The 17,251-nt window shown below is 37.0% G+C and overlaps 1 protein-coding gene across 13 annotated transcripts in view; it reads left to right on the forward strand.

Annotated features, from left to right (window-relative positions):
* cacna1c (calcium channel, voltage-dependent, L type, alpha 1C subunit) overlaps window positions 1-17,251 on the forward strand; it is a 207,329-nt gene that overhangs the window by 164,991 nt on the left and 25,087 nt on the right. For 4 of the 13 annotated variants that reach the window (XM_044108842.1, XM_044108844.1, XM_044108843.1 and 1 more), the window contains exons 24-35: window positions 1-107; window positions 1,878-1,910; window positions 3,721-3,808; window positions 3,898-4,005; window positions 4,087-4,139; window positions 4,236-4,382; window positions 4,863-5,064; window positions 5,495-5,653; window positions 6,043-6,153; window positions 8,223-8,306; window positions 9,107-9,190; window positions 13,782-13,871. In XM_044108842.1, coding sequence (XP_043964777.1) covers window positions 1-107; window positions 1,878-1,910; window positions 3,721-3,808; window positions 3,898-4,005; window positions 4,087-4,139; window positions 4,236-4,382; window positions 4,863-5,064; window positions 5,495-5,653; window positions 6,043-6,153; window positions 8,223-8,306; window positions 9,107-9,190; window positions 13,782-13,871 — 1,266 coding nt within the window. The remainder of the gene's footprint in view (window positions 108-1,877; window positions 1,911-3,720; window positions 3,809-3,897; window positions 4,006-4,086; window positions 4,140-4,235; window positions 4,383-4,862; window positions 5,065-5,494; window positions 5,654-6,042; window positions 6,154-8,222; window positions 8,307-9,106; window positions 9,191-13,781; window positions 13,872-17,251) is intronic. The other 9 variants (XM_044108847.1, XM_044108855.1, XM_044108851.1 and 6 more) reach the window with 7 other exon arrangements.

Genomic DNA, 17,251 nt, shown 5'->3' on the forward strand with positions numbered 1-17,251 from the left:
ATGACAGCCTATGGAGCCTTCCTCCATAAAGGTTCATTCTGTAGAAATTATTTCAACATTCTGGACTTAGTAGTGGTCAGCGTTTCTCTCATCTCTTCTGGAATACAGTAAGTGCATCAACAACTTTTGCTTGGCATGTTTTACAGTCTTAAAGGGTAATGTTTATGCAAGAATACCTTCATCATCATTTAGGAAGCAGTGCAAATGTATATCAAGACTTAATAGTGTTTAATTTTCTAACATCTCACAAAAGATTGGCGATGACTGCATGGGTTTTAGAGCTAATTCACCTACATTTAGCGGCTGGACAACAATTTGAGCTTGGAACTCTGCCACACTTCACATTTACCTCAACTTTGTCACACAATGTTATTTCAGACCGTCTATCCCTTTGTGATGTTTACTGAAAGGATGTTTTCTGCTCCTTACTTTCTGCTTCTAGCCTAATAACTCCTTGAACTGCTGTGATGTTTAATATGCTATGCTGCACTCTCTGTCTCTAATGCTTAATAGACTAGACTTCTCGACGTAAGTCCACATTAGTCTGTATTAACCCCTTTAATAGACCTTCACCTCAACCGTGTAAAGTTGTCACTCTTTTGATTTGATATTTCTATGGTCTTGGAGAGTTTAGTACATCTCAATGAAAACCTGATAAAAAAAAAGTAACCTAAAAAATTTCAAGCACATCTATTTGTGCTTTGATGTCTTATATTAAAAAAAAACATGACTTAGTGTTAAATTTATGTTATAATATATATTTGCAGGAGGCTGCATAATTAGTTTTTGACCATAAGATTTTTTTCAGTGGCTAAATTATCCTGGGTTTTGGATAAATTGAGCAGTCACCTATTTTATTAATATAATGGGTCAAATTCATTTCTCCCGTTTCTGAATAAAGGCATACTCTCCTGGGTTATAGAAATTACACGTGAATGTTAAACTCAGTGGGTTTTGTGCCTGTTAAAGGTACTGAATGAGTGTGTGGGATTTTTCATGAATGTATCACAGTTGAATTAATTGTGATGGTGCTGCATTTTATTGTGCCTGTGGCTCTTACAACATAGCACTTTCTTTTTTTTTCCCTATAAGGCACTTTCATCAAAAGTTTAGGTGAATGCAAGTCGACATGTGGTTATTTTGTCATGTTTAATAAAAAGAGAAGCAGGGCCAGCTTGGATTGGTGATTAACACACTGAAAAGTACCTTGCAAAAGTAATAACACTCCTTGAAACATTTTTTTTAGACTTTGTCATGTTACAAACACAAACACTAAAGTAGTTCTTTGGGGTTTTACAAAATAAAACCCCAAAGAACTATTTTTTGAGATTCCAGAACCCTGCTATTTTGTGGTCTATGTGTTTTAACCTCATATGACTTAAACATTTGTCTGGGGCTTTGTTAGGTCTGCATAATTTGTAAAACATAAAAAAGGTTTGTGTAGATGTTCCCAAAACATGTGAACCTTCTAGTAGATGGTAGTAAATAAAATTCTGACATTTGTGCAAAGCATTTTTTATGTGTATTTGTGGTATCTTTAAACATCAAACTGTAGTGCTACCAGTTCTATTTAGAAGACATATAATTAGAAATTAAAATAACGAATGCTCCACTTTTCAGATGTTTTTCTTTAACACTATGTATTGATTTCTTCCCACTTCCTACTTTTATTTTATTGGAAATCAATTTCACTTTAAAATACACTTAAGATGGTGGCTGCAACATGACAAAACTTAAAAAAATAAATCTTAAGAATGTAAATAGTTTTGAAGCACTCCATATATATATATATATACACTGAACATTTTTATTAGCATCCTGGCCAATATTTATCTTAATATCTTATGGTCCTATTTGTATTTTTGCTTTTCTTTTAGATGGATAGAGTACTTCTTATCTTCAGGTGGTTGGTAAATAGTGTTCTTCATCCCTGTCAGCCCGCTCAATTCAGTCAATATCTTAAACTGTTACAATATAAATGCTCTTGACTTTTTTTCAAAGAATGTGCTATAACATGAGTATATCCTCACAGCTAGTTTGACTGTGATATGTGGCTGATAACATCCCACTCCACGGAAACTGCCTTTAACTGCTTTCAGACTTTTTCCTTCTTCTGTAAAGAGTTGCACAACAGGTGTTTTTATCCTATTTTCTCTTTTCAAAAATAATGTTCCTCTTCAAATCACTCCTTTAGCCTTCCCCAGAGTCACCCTGTTGAAAATTTATGTTGACATTTTGAATTCTTCTAAGGATTCTAATGGAAAGATGGGTTCTTATCTAATCCCAATATACGAATTTAATAATTTTTTATATCAATATTTGTCGATCCAGAATGCAATTAGTGCTGGTTTTGATAATGGGGTAAAATAAGCTCATATGAATGAAACACACAGCTAAAGATGTTTACATGATTTACATTTTCAAGACACATTGTTACATAATATGCACGAGAGTGATCTATTCATGCCTATGTTCACATTCAGCTGCAAACCTGCAAAATCTGTCGAGAACACGAAAGAGGCCAAAGGACTTTACTCGGAGTTAATAGTTGTTTAACAAAATACAACCTTCAACTCTAATGCTTTTTTACATGCAAAATGTTTATAAAATGATCTGAAAATTAATAGCAATAACTGGTGTTTACTGGGGAAAAAAATCTGATTCCCTAGTTAAGAGCATTTTAGTTGTAATTTGGAAAACGAATGAGATTTCCTAATAGCTGTAGTGTACTAACAACAAGTGCCAATACAATTGGGGAAAATTTATTTTTGTTCATTTTACACGTTCAAATTCCAAAGGTAGCATACAGCATGCTTACAAATAGAGAATGTACAACACCAGGTGTGTCACTAGTTCATTCAGAAAAACATTGAGTAGAGACTCAATGTGTTGCGATTGTGTGTGATTAGCTGTGATTAACATTTTTCTGGCTGTAATGTCACATTTCTGGAGTAAAACTAGCCGTAAACATGACCTCCAGTAGCACATAATCACAGATCCTGGATTCATGAATAGATCTGTGCTCTTAGTTCATGTCCAAAACAAACAAAAAAACATGTTGGTGCTGGGTTCAATATTGATATTGGATCAGTCCCATCTCTAATTTGCAGTAAATAAGCTGCATTTTTATAAAAACATATGTGTTGGCTTTAAGAGTAACTAATTATGCACAGAAACCTGGTTCAGTTGCTAAGAGAACCAGTCTTCTTGCTTTTACTAATCAGTTAGTGGATAAACTCAAAATGTCAACATATAAATTTGGTCCCTTTGTAGTACGTACAAGTCATTCTTTTTTGAGCACCTCCTTTAAAGGTTCACACTGTTTGACCGTCGGCTTGACCTGACACTCTTTTACAGCACAGAATTTCTCTGTTTGCTTGTAAAACGTCTTGTGCCTTTATGTTGTACCTGTGTTTTTGTCTATGTTTTTGTGTGTCTGTATTACATAAAAATTGCTGCTAAAGTCTCTTGTGAATCATTCTCGTCAGAGAGAATATTAAAAATGTTAGAATTGCTATAACTTTATTAATAATTTGGTCATAATGGGGAAAAAATTCATTAATAGGATTACCTTTTCTCGTTTGAGTTTGTTGTTTGGGCTGAAATAAAAACACAGATAAGCTGTGATGCGAGTTCCTCCAAAATGCAGGTCTTTTCCTGTGGAGATGTGCTTGGGTTGTTTTGAGAGGGTATTAGTTTACCACGTCGTTTTTTTTTCAGGTCCAGTGCAATTAATGTTGTAAAGATCCTGAGAGTTCTGCGAGTGCTGAGACCGCTGAGAGCCATCAACAGAGCCAAAGGACTAAAGGTCCACACACACATGCAAAGAAAATACTCTCCTAGTTCAAAGAGGCTGACATCTATACACTAACTGTAATCTTTGCTGTGGTTTTTTAGCATGTTGTGCAGTGCGTTTTTGTGGCCATCAGAACCATCGGCAACATCGTCATCGTCACTACATTGCTCCAGTTTATGTTTGCCTGTATTGGAGTGCAACTATTCAAGGTAAAGCAAAGAGAGGAGAACATCTGTCTTTAGCTGTAGGAAAAAAAAACATTAGACAAAATTTCTACGTCTTTCAAACAGGGCAAGTTCTTCTACTGTAGCGACAGCTCCAAACAGACTCAGGCAGAGTGCAGGTACGAAAACTCCCTTTCAGCATGGATGGTATTTTTTTCTCTTAGACTCTATTTGCTGGACAAATCACGTCAATGTACGTGTACTTGTGTTTTCAGAGGTTCCTACATCATGTATAAGGATGGGGATGTGGGGAAACCAGAAAAAGCCCTGAGAATCTGGGAAAACAGCGACTTCAACTTTGATGATGTCCTGCAGGGAATGATGGCTTTGTTTGCAGTGTCTACGTTTGAGGGCTGGCCCGGGTGTGTTTCTTTCCACTTACATTGACTTACAGAAGACTTCATACTTCTTGAACTTTTTCACATATTTTCACATAAGAAACTAATATTTTGTAAGTTTTTATTACAAAGAAACACCAAGTATTGCTTTGATATTGTTCCACAAAAAAATGGGAAGTTTGACATCCATTTGTTTTGCACCCTTCTTAGTTGATACTTTTTGGTGCAGTTAGGGTGGTGTTTATTTTAGGGATGCAATTTTTAAAGCTATTAGTTTGTTTCAACTTTACATTTATGTGATATTTTTGCATTGGTTCACCACATAAAATACATTAAATAGACGGAAAAGGAAGTTTGTGGTCGTAAGGTAACAAAATGTAAAAATGTTCAAAAGGTACAAATATTTTTGCAAGCCACTATAAAGTTTAACTCATCCCTTTGTGGGTCTATCTCTGACAATTAACTAAAATTTTTTCGTGTTCTCCATCTACCCTGGTCTGTTAGGTTGCTGTACAAAGCCATAGACTCTCACGCTGAAGATGTCGGTCCAATCTACAACTACCGCGTGGTCATTTCTATCTTCTTCATCATCTACATCATTATCATCGCCTTTTTCATGATGAACATTTTCGTCGGTTTCGTCATCGTCACATTTCAGGAGCAAGGAGAGCAGGAGTATAAGAACTGTGAGCTGGACAAGAACCAGGTAATGCTCAGTTTGGTCTGAGGGCGCTTTTAAGACACTCATGCCATTTATGGTGTGGTAGATCAGCGTCATGGACAAGTGGGGCTAGGAATTCAGTGAGACAATAGGGGACTGTCCTGCTTGACAATGGGATTCTACAATGTCAAACATGAAAATATGAAAGGCAGGTTGCAGCAATAAGACAAGGTCACTCCAGAACAACTTACATTACTTAAAAAGCTGATGCAGCAAGTTTGACAGAAGAGCAAAAGAGGAGCTGGTTTTGTTATGCATCATGGAACTATAATTTTTTTAGACTACCAAAAAACTCTTCTAGATCTTCTACAGTATGATAGTCAGGGTAAAAAAAAAAAAAGCGTATGAAATAAGAGAAGTACCACACAGGCCAATATAAGAGGTAAAAGCTCACATTTGTGGATGTGTGTCTTAGCGTCAGTGTGTGGAATACGCCCTGAAAGCTCGACCTCTGCGTCGCTACATCCCCAAGAACCCTTATCAGTACAAGGTGTGGTATGTGGTCAACTCTACCTACTTCGAGTACCTGATGTTCACTCTCATCCTCCTCAACACCATCTGTCTGGCCATGCAGGTGAGTCACGCATGTACACCAACACTCAGCACTCTCCAGAGTTTTCAGCAAGCCTGGTGAAGAGAAAAAAAATGCCTTTTGAAAATGTTCAACTTTTATTGCACTTGTACAAATACACTCTAACAAGAAATCAAGGGGTTTCATGCAGGTGGAAAGAAAATCCTAACCTAAGAATTACTGAATCTGAAACAACTTTGGATATAATTCAGGATTTATGGACACTAATTAAACGTTTTGAAATCAAAGATTAGATTTTTGTTGTTTCTGACAGATTATGCCAGGAGGTAGCAATAAAATACTTTTTTTTTGGATGAGCCACACAAAAATTGTGGCGAGTGCTGCATTTAGTGATACTGTCAAAGTTACATTCCCTTTGTTCTCTTTTGCAGCACCATGGACAGACCAAAAATTTCAATGATGCAATGAACATCCTCAACATGCTCTTCACAGGACTGTTCACAGTAGAGATGATCCTAAAATTAATCGCCTTCAAGCCCAGGGTACGTTCAACAGTACTTCATTGTACATTTGAGAATGTTTATTTATTTTGTGATATAAACAATGCAAGCAAATATGAATTAAAGGGCATCGGTTTTATCATAACCATGCATACGTGAACAGAAAGTGCACTGCATATTATAATCTCACTGCTCCCTTGTTACTTCACTGTGGTTGCTATGTAGCTGCATACATTCATTGGTCCAAGCTAATAATCCCCTCGTGTATTAGCAATTCAAACAGTAACAGATGGGAATGCTTCGCTCAATTACAGCAGCGTTAATGGAAAAATCCCTACAAACAATCAGTACCACACTTCTACCTCCTGAATTAAGAGCTCAGGTTTCAAATCTATTCTGTATGAAAACATTTTTAATTATAAAGGTATCTTTCAATATAGAAAATTACATTAAGTATTTAAATTGAATCTCATAAAATATTTTCTGTATGTATAAGAAATATTTCTTTGTTGTTGCATGATTGAACTTTGCAAAGTTCTTGTAAGAATTTCTGCTAAACACCCATGTCACTTTGTGGAGTTTGACAATCATTGAACTATTAATGTGAAAAAAGGCTCAGGTCTACTTTGCAGGTAATCTTGGAATTGGCTCCAGCATGAAATCCTATCTGAACGTCTACTGCAGGCTATCTAATGTATTTTTTGTTTCTTTTTAAACAGGTTTTACAGCCAACATGAGCCAAAGGGATGTCTAAATGTTTTAAATGGCATTTCTATTTTTTTTTTTTTGGGGAGTTATTTTATATGATTGTATGCTTCTGGATTTAAGCAAGTTTGTCACGATTTGTAGTGTTTAATGACGACTTTCTTAGTTTTACAAGTCATGTACGCCTATGTTAGCTTGTTAGATGTATTCTATTAGTATTCATTAGTACTGTAAATAAATTCTAATATGCCTAATTTTTGACATGAAGTTTACTATGATTTTCTAAAAATGACTAAAGCCATTGTACAAAAGATTAGTTAAGATAGTTTTTCTTTATAGAGCTACTATGTAGAAGATCAGTTAATAGGTTATGTTACAATGGCAGTTCAGTACATATGGTGTCTTGCAAAGACACCATATGTCTTAAGTATATATATTAATTATGTACCTTACATGCTATATTTTACAGCCAGAGGTTTGTATTTTATTAGGATTTTATGTGCCAGACCAACATGAATGGATACACCAGGCACAAACTTAATTAGAGAAGTAGTCCTTTATCTTGTTGTAGCATGGGACAAAATTAATCCAAACCCCAAGCTTGAGAAAATCTTGTAGAGCACTGTTCAATCCATTGCCTGAAAATTGAAAGACTATGGCACCACTGCAAATCTACTAAGACCACCTAAACTGGTCTTAGTAGACCAGTTTAGGTGGTCTACTAAAACTGGCAAATGAAGCATCAGCAAGGTCCATGGTGGATTTGGAGGAGCTGCAGGGATGACAGTAAAATGCTGTAAGGCCAAAACCTAACAATGCATTTTTTAGTAGTCATAGGGAACCCGGTCATGGTAGACCGGAAGATAAACAGAGAAAGTTTGTCAGAGTTCGCAAAAGACTTCAGATTGAGATTGACGTTCACCTTTCAGCAGGTCAAAGGTCACAATCATAGAGCCAAAGCAACAATTAAATGATTTAGAGCAAATGATATTCATTTGTCAGGATGGCCGAGTCAAAGTCCCGTACTAAATCCAACTGGTAAGTGTTGAACATTTATGTTCAAATCAATCAATCATTTTGTTGGTGCATAAAATCCTAAAAAAAAAAATGCATGAAATTTGTAGTTGTGACAAAGTTCAAGGGGTTTCTGCAAGGCATCGAAAATAACAGTTGAACACACCATTTTGAACGAGTCCAAAATTTCATGGTAACATCTTGCACTTTTATGTGTCAGCTCATCAAGTTGAGCTGATTGGGGGTTTTTTTTGTTTTGTTTTTTAAGTTTCTACAGTCCACTGTACAGCTTCATACCACTTTAATGGGGGCTGCGAAGTGGCAGCAGATGTTGTTTTCCTTCTAACATACCTTTCTCACCCTCCTCCTCTTGCTCACCTCATCCTGTGTAGGGGTACTTTAGTGATCCCTGGAATGTGTTTGATTTCCTCATCGTAATTGGCAGCATAATAGACGTCATTCTCAGTGAGATCAACGTAAGTACGATGCCCCCCTTTTCGCTCTTGTCGTCTTTTCTCTTCCTGTCCTCGTCTCGTGTTTCTTTTCTCCGCTCTCCTTCCCCTCTTCTTGACTTCTTCTGTGTCAGGCTGCTGTTTCTGTCTTCTTTGTCAGCCTGGTTCTCTTTCTTCCTCTTACTCCTCTCCTCCTTCTCCTCTCCCTTCATACTTAAATCCAAGATGGCCACTGCCACTAAGGGGGACCCCCTTCGTCACCTTCTCCCAGCCATATGGCTTTCCAAACAAGAAAGAAGAGCCTTTGCAGGCAGGGTTCAGCCTTAAAGAGTTTATCAATTGAGCTCTCCTCATTTTCTCCACTGTATTTGAAATGTTGTTGGGTTCTAGATTTATTTTATTTGATCGCACATACCCCTCACTAACTGAACTAACTCACTGACCACTCGCAAGCAGTCTCACGCAGCTTCTTAACTCCAGCAGAAGGCACTTTTTCATTGTTGTTGTGATTTTGTTCCTGACTGTGGTTCTTGATGACATCTCCTCTCATGGACAAGCATGACCAGCCGCTGCTGCTCCTCCTCTGCTGTCCATCTTTTTCAGACTGCCCCTTCTTTTGTTTTGTTCGCCGTTTAATTTTGTTGATTCTTTCCCTCTTTCCTCCTGCTCAGAACTCCAATGCTCCTGTATGTAATGTTTTTATCTTATTTTTTCTCCTCTCTCCTTTGATTTCTGTCGTTTCCATCTCTTTTTTATGTCTTACGTTCTGTCCTTTTCTTTGTTCTTCTGTTGTTTTCCCCCTTTTCTTTCCATCCCCTTCACAGCATTATTTTGTTGATGCATGGAACACATTTGATGCCTTGATAGTTGTGGGTAGCATTGTTGACATAGCGATCACTGAGGTTAACGTAAGTAGTCCAACTCCCTCCCTTCCTTCCTTTTTGCCTTGCCTGATCTGCCATTCCCTCACACACAAACAGACCGAGCACTGATTCCTATCTCGCAAGCTTTCAAATAATCAAGTGAACTTCAGAGACGGCCATTGGAATTCACAGATGTTGCAGAATCAACTCAAAACACGGACATTATTCCCCCAAATTTTTATCATATAAACTGCATGTTCTGCAACACACTGTTCCCCTCTTCTCACTGCCGATTTTTTGATGTGATTCCCAAATATTTGAAACGGCTACAGATAGGTGTACATGCCTCGGTCTGCTGAGCGTTGGTAGCATCAAAGACTATTGCATTTGTCAATAGAAACCTTTTGCATTTCTTCAGCACTTGGTTTGGTTACACATTATCAGATCTTTCATCACTGCCAGAGGGAAGTACCAAACATTACCCCTGGCATGATGGACACTGTATAGCATGGAAGATACAAAGGTGGCATATCCAGGCCTGTTTCTGTGTTGAATGTTTTCCGAACAGATCGACACACATGCAAAACGCATCTCTCTTCAAGTATTAAAGAACAGCGGAAGATATTTTCAGTTTTGACCCGAGGATCGAAAACTCTCAATTCCAAAAATTACCAGGAACCCTTAAAGTTTAAATGAGGGGGAAAAAATTACAAGTTGCTTTTATCATAACGTGCATACATGGGGGGGAGAATTTGATCCATAAATGGATTTACTCAGTACTCTGTGAAATTTATGCAAATGTATGCATGACTTCATTTAATATCGGCATGGAGGCTCTGTGGTCAGCAGTGGGGCTGAATAAGAATGAATTCCCCCAAAGACAAAGTCAAATGTTCAGTGTCTATTGTGTTTACATATTAAGGACAATGGTTGCTTTATGTGATACTAAGGTACTGTTTGAAAGAAGGGACCACTGCATGTCATCTCTGGATAGACGTTCAGCATATTTTCTGTTAAAGTAAAAGAAAAAAATCTACTATTATCTGAATGGTTAAATACCTAATTGATCTTTAGATTATTTTACACTTAGAGTAAAAAGTAATCATGATTATGCATGCAATTAAATGTAGCATGTAACAACCCGCTCTTGTTAGGATTACATCATAAGTGCCGGAAACAGTTTCCATTCATGACAAGACTTGATGTTTCACAATGCCCTAAATTTCTTCAGGCTTAGCTCGTAAAAATGTTTTGAGCTACACCAATGTACAGTAAGCGAATATTTCGGCCGTTTAACTAAGACAACTAAACTCTATACACTCTGGTTACCCATTTTAAATTAGCCGTTAAGACATGGCCATCTTGATTAATCCTAAAGTGGTTGTGAATGAGTAATTGGTGCAACCTTTGCTTATTTAATACACATAAAAGTTAGGTTTGCTACTGACAGGCAAATATTTTACAAAGGCAATAAAAAACGGGGATGGATGTATATTGTTAGCTGGAAATTTTCCCATATTCTCAGACATTAGCTTCATTGAGGACAAGAAGCAAGTACAGAATGTTTGTGGCACAAAGGTCTATTCCCCTGAACTGAAAAGCATGTTTTGCCTCAGAAGACAGTGGCTCTTGCATACAAATTAAGGCTGGTTTATCCCAAGAGTGTATGAGCTTGGCACTTTTTCTCATGGCTTTAGAAAGGGAATCCATTTGCCCCATGAGAGGCTGACTATGCTGCCTTTAAAAGACACAGGATAAATTCCCAACTGTATCTGGATATTACATGTTTTATTCAGCTTTTTACCAGCACCTTTTCTTTGCAGGAAATAGCTGTTTAACAAAATAATTAATTTTAAATGAATATAGATCTTATTAACAAATTGTTATAACAGTTCATATTAGTTGAAGTCAAGGTTTACTGGGCCAGTGATATACACCTTTGTCATCTATATGGTTCACTGATGTTGCACTGCACACTTTGGTTTGAATTGTGCACCTTAGTTGACTGATTGGGTCAGTTTGAGAGATTAATTGATTGATTTGGTTTGATTTCTTACGTCTAATCTGAAGGCATGCACCAAGTCCTTTTCCTTTTTCTTTTGTTTACTTGAATACTTTTAATAATTTGGGCATTGAGTATCCAAAGCTACACTTTGGGGGTTTTTTTCTCTCTCTCTCTCTCTTTTTTTTTTTTAAGAAACCCTCCGCACTTCAATCCTGATAGAAATGCCTGTTTTGAACCAGGACCCTGTTAAATAGGCATTTTAAATGTTAGCCTGCCACTTCATTTCATTAGTCACAGAAGTCCAAGTCTTTTTTTTAACTGCATAGCAGATGAAATGCTTTTTTTTAAAGTATGAAATGAAGTGTGGTGACAGACTAGCTTTTAAAATGTTATTACTTTGTCTTTAGTAAATAATTAAAAGGCCAAAACATCCCATCTGGGTGCGCCCACTTTCCCACTCTGTTGGGTGCCTGTTGACTTAGATTAGCTGAATTTATTTTTTTTGCAGCTATTGAAAGAAAAATATATTTCCCTAATGCTGGGTCTTTAATTCTCTCCCAGCATCCTGCGGGTGCTTCTTAAACTTTGTCTGGATTCTTTTACATTTTACTTTGGTTTGTGTAGAACTAGTATGAACAGATTGGTAGTGGTTTGCTCTGCGTGATGTCTTGCAGAGGATGCCAGTTATGGATTGCATCTATTTCTCTCTCTTTCTTTGGAATGCTTCCTCCTTTCCTACCTTTCTTGCCTTTCTTCTTTACTTTCTGAGCTTTTTCAGTTCACTTTACCTTCTGTTGTTGATGTTTATATCTCCTTCTCTATCTTTTTTCTCTCGTCGGTCTGTGGTGCTGCTTGCTCTCCTGAAATGCAAGCAGGGCAACATGGGCTTTCCTTCGTCCTCACAGCTCAATCCGCTAATTGCATCATCATGAAATGTCGTTTAGCATACATTTCATGTAGTGATTTAAACATTTCTCACAATTAGAGAATTTGACGTCCTTAAAGTATCAATTTGAAGAGGACTCCCATGTTACCCATAAAACTGACAGATTTTTAATTTTTTTTGCTTGAAAATTTTATGTGCAATGTGAGAAAGCAGCTCAAGTTCATTTAAATAAGCTCGTAAATCCAGAGCTGCAGATAGAATCACTCACATCTGCACGGTTCAGCCTGAACAGCTGACCGTTTATTGGATTGGTTTGTCTCTATTTGTTCTGGACACACATTCACCACATGTAGCAGTTCACTCGGGGACACTGTTTTCCGGTACTGTCATGTGGTTCCTAATTATTAAACTGAACATTTTGTAGTACTATAACTCTATACATTATAGCTTATTCCAAAAGTTTACTTCAGATCAACTGAGCACATACAGTTTTTAAGCTCTCATTCAACCATACGGAATTTTTTACTCTACAGAACCCAAATAAAAAAACTATGTTTTTCTGATGTAACAAAAGGCATTCCTTTATAAAAATTTTTTTACATATATTTATATATATATATTGTGCAATTCAAGTGATAAGTAAACTAATTTATTGGATACAGTTACATAAACAGGCACACTATTAAACCACTACTTTGGTGATGCACATTTTGATTCAAATTTATAATTTGATCTTCTCCATTTTATCCTTTAGTTTGAGGGAAACTTATACAGTGTAAATACATTTTCTAGAATATGCATATTAGCATACTTAAGCAAAAGCTATGGTTTGAAGAAAGGATACAAAGGACCAAGTGATATCATTGTACAGAAATTGATTATAGGCAAAAAGGTTAAACTCTTTCACTAAAGTTTATAGTAAATATTACTTTTGTTTGTTGCTTTCCTATTTAACTTTCTCCCCTTTCTTTAAACCCAGCCTGAAAAATATTTTTTTAATTACAGTTATATTGTGGGAAGGCTTTTTAACATGGCCAGTTAAAACACAGAGTGTCACTAAGCGTTTTGCTCGTCTTTGGCTCCAGTTTTAAATGCTGTAATCCCAGGAATGACCAGCAGGTGTCTCCTTACAGGCTGTTATTGCCAAGTCTTGCAATAGACACAAATGGTCTTAAAATAAATTACATTGAGATACACATGAACCCAATTCTTATTAACTTTTCAAGCCACCATCAGCCAAAATAATCACCTTCATGAAACTAGATCCTTTCAGTAAACATGCCATCTCAGTTGAAGCGGCTTCGGCTGGATGCAAGAAAATACAATAACTTCAGGGAGGCCACATCATATATGCAGAGACATCTGTTTCCATGACATCAGCCTATAAAGATACAGACAGGTCTATCAATCAAGAAGTGTTGGGGACCTTAAAGCTTTGGACAGATGTGTTCCTCACAGGTTCTACATATTTCAGCCAGCCGCTGCTTTAATAAGGAGGGATTTTATGTGGCCTTGGGAGGCAATGGGGGCCATCTGCCTGTGACATAAGATCACACATAAATCTCCCTTTAGGCTCAGATGAGATGACTCTTGTCACCAGTATGTGAAGACTGATCAAAGTCTGAACTCCTGTGTAGTGGTTTGTGGGAGGTGTGGGCGAAGGGTTCACAAACACACACACACACACGCACACAGAGGTATTCAGGCGCTATTCTGGTGCTGATCTTTGTTGCCTTTCCTTAAAGCCAGCTGACTCGTCCTCGTCCTCCTCCTCCTCTTCGTCCTCCTCCTCTTCCTCTTCTTCCTCCTCTCACCCCCATGTGGTAAGGCCAATGGTACGCCCCAACGGTAACCTCGTCCGCCTCCCTGCCTCCTCCATCATCTTTCCATCCCTCTTTTCTTCTTTCTATCCCTCTTTCTGACCATCAAAAGCTTCCCGGCGTGTCATCTTACTTCTGTTGCTCTAGCATGCTCAGAGCTACATTCCTGTTCATCTTGTTTATATTGTGAATATATACATACATTTATATATGTCTGTGTGTATGCGTGTGTAAATGTGCGATAAGGGACACTGCATATTGCAGGTCTGGTATAACTGGAGTTCTGTGACTTATGTAGATTTATTGTTGTGTTTCTTATTGTGGCATCTTTTGTGCTTTCACATCGGTCCAAGTCACAATGATCATGCCATCACGCAGCCTTTTTCTCTTCTTCACTGGCCTCCACATCTATCCGTTTATCTGTCTATCCACCTAACTGCAGTGCCTTAAAAAGGATTAATTATAAACACAAAGTAATTATAAAGGGGAAGCAAAATTATGGTTTTCAATATTATTTACAAATAAAACACAGATTCCGCCCCTTTTATCTGATACCACAACTTAATTATTCAATAAAGTCCATTTAACGTCAGTACAAAGTTCACATCTCAGGTGGACTAATTTGTTGACAGGACAATTATTTGTGCACTCCAAGGCAACTGAAAGCCATTGTTGGAAAAAAACTGTTTCAGCAGAGACAGGAAAGTTGGTCAGAGTTGATGGAAATATGATTGAAGCTAAATATAGGGCAGGCCTGGGGGAAAATGTAGTAAGAGACATGAAGATTGAGCTTTATCTTCCAGAACAGCAATCTTAAACAAACACAATGAAATAGAGTAGATAAATTGTCTCCAACTCCAATTCCCAATATTCTATCTCACAGCTTTCTTATACATGTCTGCTCCAACACACCTGAATTTAACAAATGGCCTCTGCTGAATTGGATAATAGGGAGGTAATTGAGTCATCTGGTTCCAGTGTGTTGGAGTAGAGCTGCATCTATCAGAAACTCTTAACTGAAGTTCAGAGAATATACATGATGCAATTTTAAGTTTTTTATCTTCTTCAAAAGAAGAAGAAAACCTTCCACTTCAAAATAATGTGTCTTGGTCTGTTACACAAATTTCCACACTAATGTTTGTGACAAAACATGAGAAAAAAGTTCTCTTTAGCCAGGCACTGCATCTGTCTATGTTTCAGTTTCAAATTTTGCTGTTTTGTTTGCATCTGATTAAATCAAACTGTTTTTCATCTTCAGCCTCTCCTTCTCGCTCTCCTCTCTCTGTTACACTTTCTGTCACTGTACCTCTCTTGCCCACTTGCCCAACTCTCCTATTGGTGCAGTGGCGCCCTCTGTGGTCCAGTTGTGGTATTACTTGCAGTGCTGAACTGTGATTTCCACTCCTGAGAAAGATGCATCGTTTTCCACTTATCTGTCAGTGGAGTCTGGGACAAAATCTATTCATAAAAGAAGTTAACTTCTATTGTTAAAGATAGCAAAATTCATTCTAAAATAAATATGTTTGAGTTTTAACGCACAAAGTTACTCATAATTTAGCTAAGTGCTAGGTTTAAAGGTTTGTGTAATATTTTGTTGTCCCAAACTGCAATGAGGTGTGTGGAGAATGACCAGTTCTTTGTAAGAGCGCACAGTGTGTTCTTTGTGGGATTAACATGAGGACTTGATGGCTTCTTGGAAAAATACAAATGGCAAAATAGAGTCAAGTTTTAGACAGGGTGCTGTGTTTCATGGGTCACATTCAGATTGTTTAACATTTCCTCGTCATTTTTGCTGCTTTTATTGTTATTCCGGACTTCGCTTCCAACCCATTAATTAGACCCTTAGTCATATCATCTCTGTAGTTTTTACTGCTTTTGTTATACAGAAATACTGGTACTGCACTTTATATCTTCCCTTTTTGTCACACAGAACAAGCAGAAGTGGTATAAATAAATAAATCTATATTAGAAAAGCACTCAGCCAGACGTCTAAATATTTAATCGTTTGTTAGTTCCTGTGGGCAGCGTCAGTGGCTTTAAGATGTTGGAAATAAGGATTTTCTCCAAATTTTGAATATTTTATTTTATATAAACAATTTAAAGAGGCAAAATTTTTAACACATGCCAAGTAATTGATTGTTCAAAAGGCAACTACTGTGGTGCTTGAAGTTTCAGGAAGATGTAATCAAATATGGGACATGAAAGTGTCTGCTTAGCTACAATGTTTTCCTATTCTCCAGTTATGCAGATGTGATGTATGATAATTAGCTAACTAGCTTGGGCTTTTATGCTGTATCTGATTCTAACTGGTGTCTGTATAGTTTTATGGAAGTATGTACAGGTGCATCTTAATAAATTAGAATGTGATCAAAAAAATTAATTTCAGTAATTTAATTAAGGTAACTAATGCTATTCTGGTTGTTCAAGGAGCAGTATAATGAAAAATGTAGATGGAGGAAAAAGTGTAGAAAATTGTACACAAACTACAGGGATAACAAGAGCTGTATCACAGTGGAAAATCTATTCACTACTTTGGAGGAGATTCACAAAGCACGGAGTGTCTGGAGTTAATGCTTTAAAAGTCTCTTCATACACGTCTAAGATGATCTAAATCTTTATCGTTCATTCAACTGAAAAGTTTTTTGAAAAAGCTGATTTTAATTTCCATTTGGACTTGCTATGCTACCTGACCATGTTGACGAAAGTACAAATACCGGGTATAATAACGGCGGTATCACTGTGCTAGACCAGCCAGTAACAATACACATGAGCTGAATGGAGCTATTACAAGTAGCTTGGGCTTTCTTAGCACCTCAGCAGAGCCACAGGCTGAGCTGCATGCCTGCAGCACTTACGCAAGATATTGAGTGTTTATATAATGTATAGGCACTTTTGGACTTTTTTTAATTATTGGCCTAATAATCAAGTTCTCTGAAAAAATATTTTAAGCCAAAATCACCAAAAGTAATACAAATAAACAAATAAACTCTCGAAATATGTCGGTGTGTAACAAATATGGGATTCACTTTCGATTACAACCCAATTTATTAAAATTGCATCTGTACCTCTTAGAGTTGAAGACTTTTGGTCAGTCTCAGATGCTATAAATATAAAGAAGCATAGCCATCCAGATCAAAAATATAGTTTTGCAATTAAGAGTAAGAGACCTTTGTCATTAGGAAGCTCCTGGATAATTTTATTTGTTGCCAAGTAATTTTTCCATGAAGTCACATAAATAAGCATGACTGCCCGATTCTCTCCCAGATCTCTTTTCTTGTTTGATTTTGATGGGATTTCCTTAGGACGCTGATTTCCATTTATTAACTCTGTGTGTTTGTGTGTGTGTGTGTTTATATGTGTGTTATGCATATTTACATCCATGTCTTCGTGTTTAT

This window comes from Gambusia affinis, linkage group LG23, assembly GCF_019740435.1.
Source record: "Gambusia affinis linkage group LG23, SWU_Gaff_1.0, whole genome shotgun sequence".
Lineage (NCBI taxonomy): Eukaryota > Metazoa > Chordata > Actinopteri > Cyprinodontiformes > Poeciliidae > Gambusia > Gambusia affinis.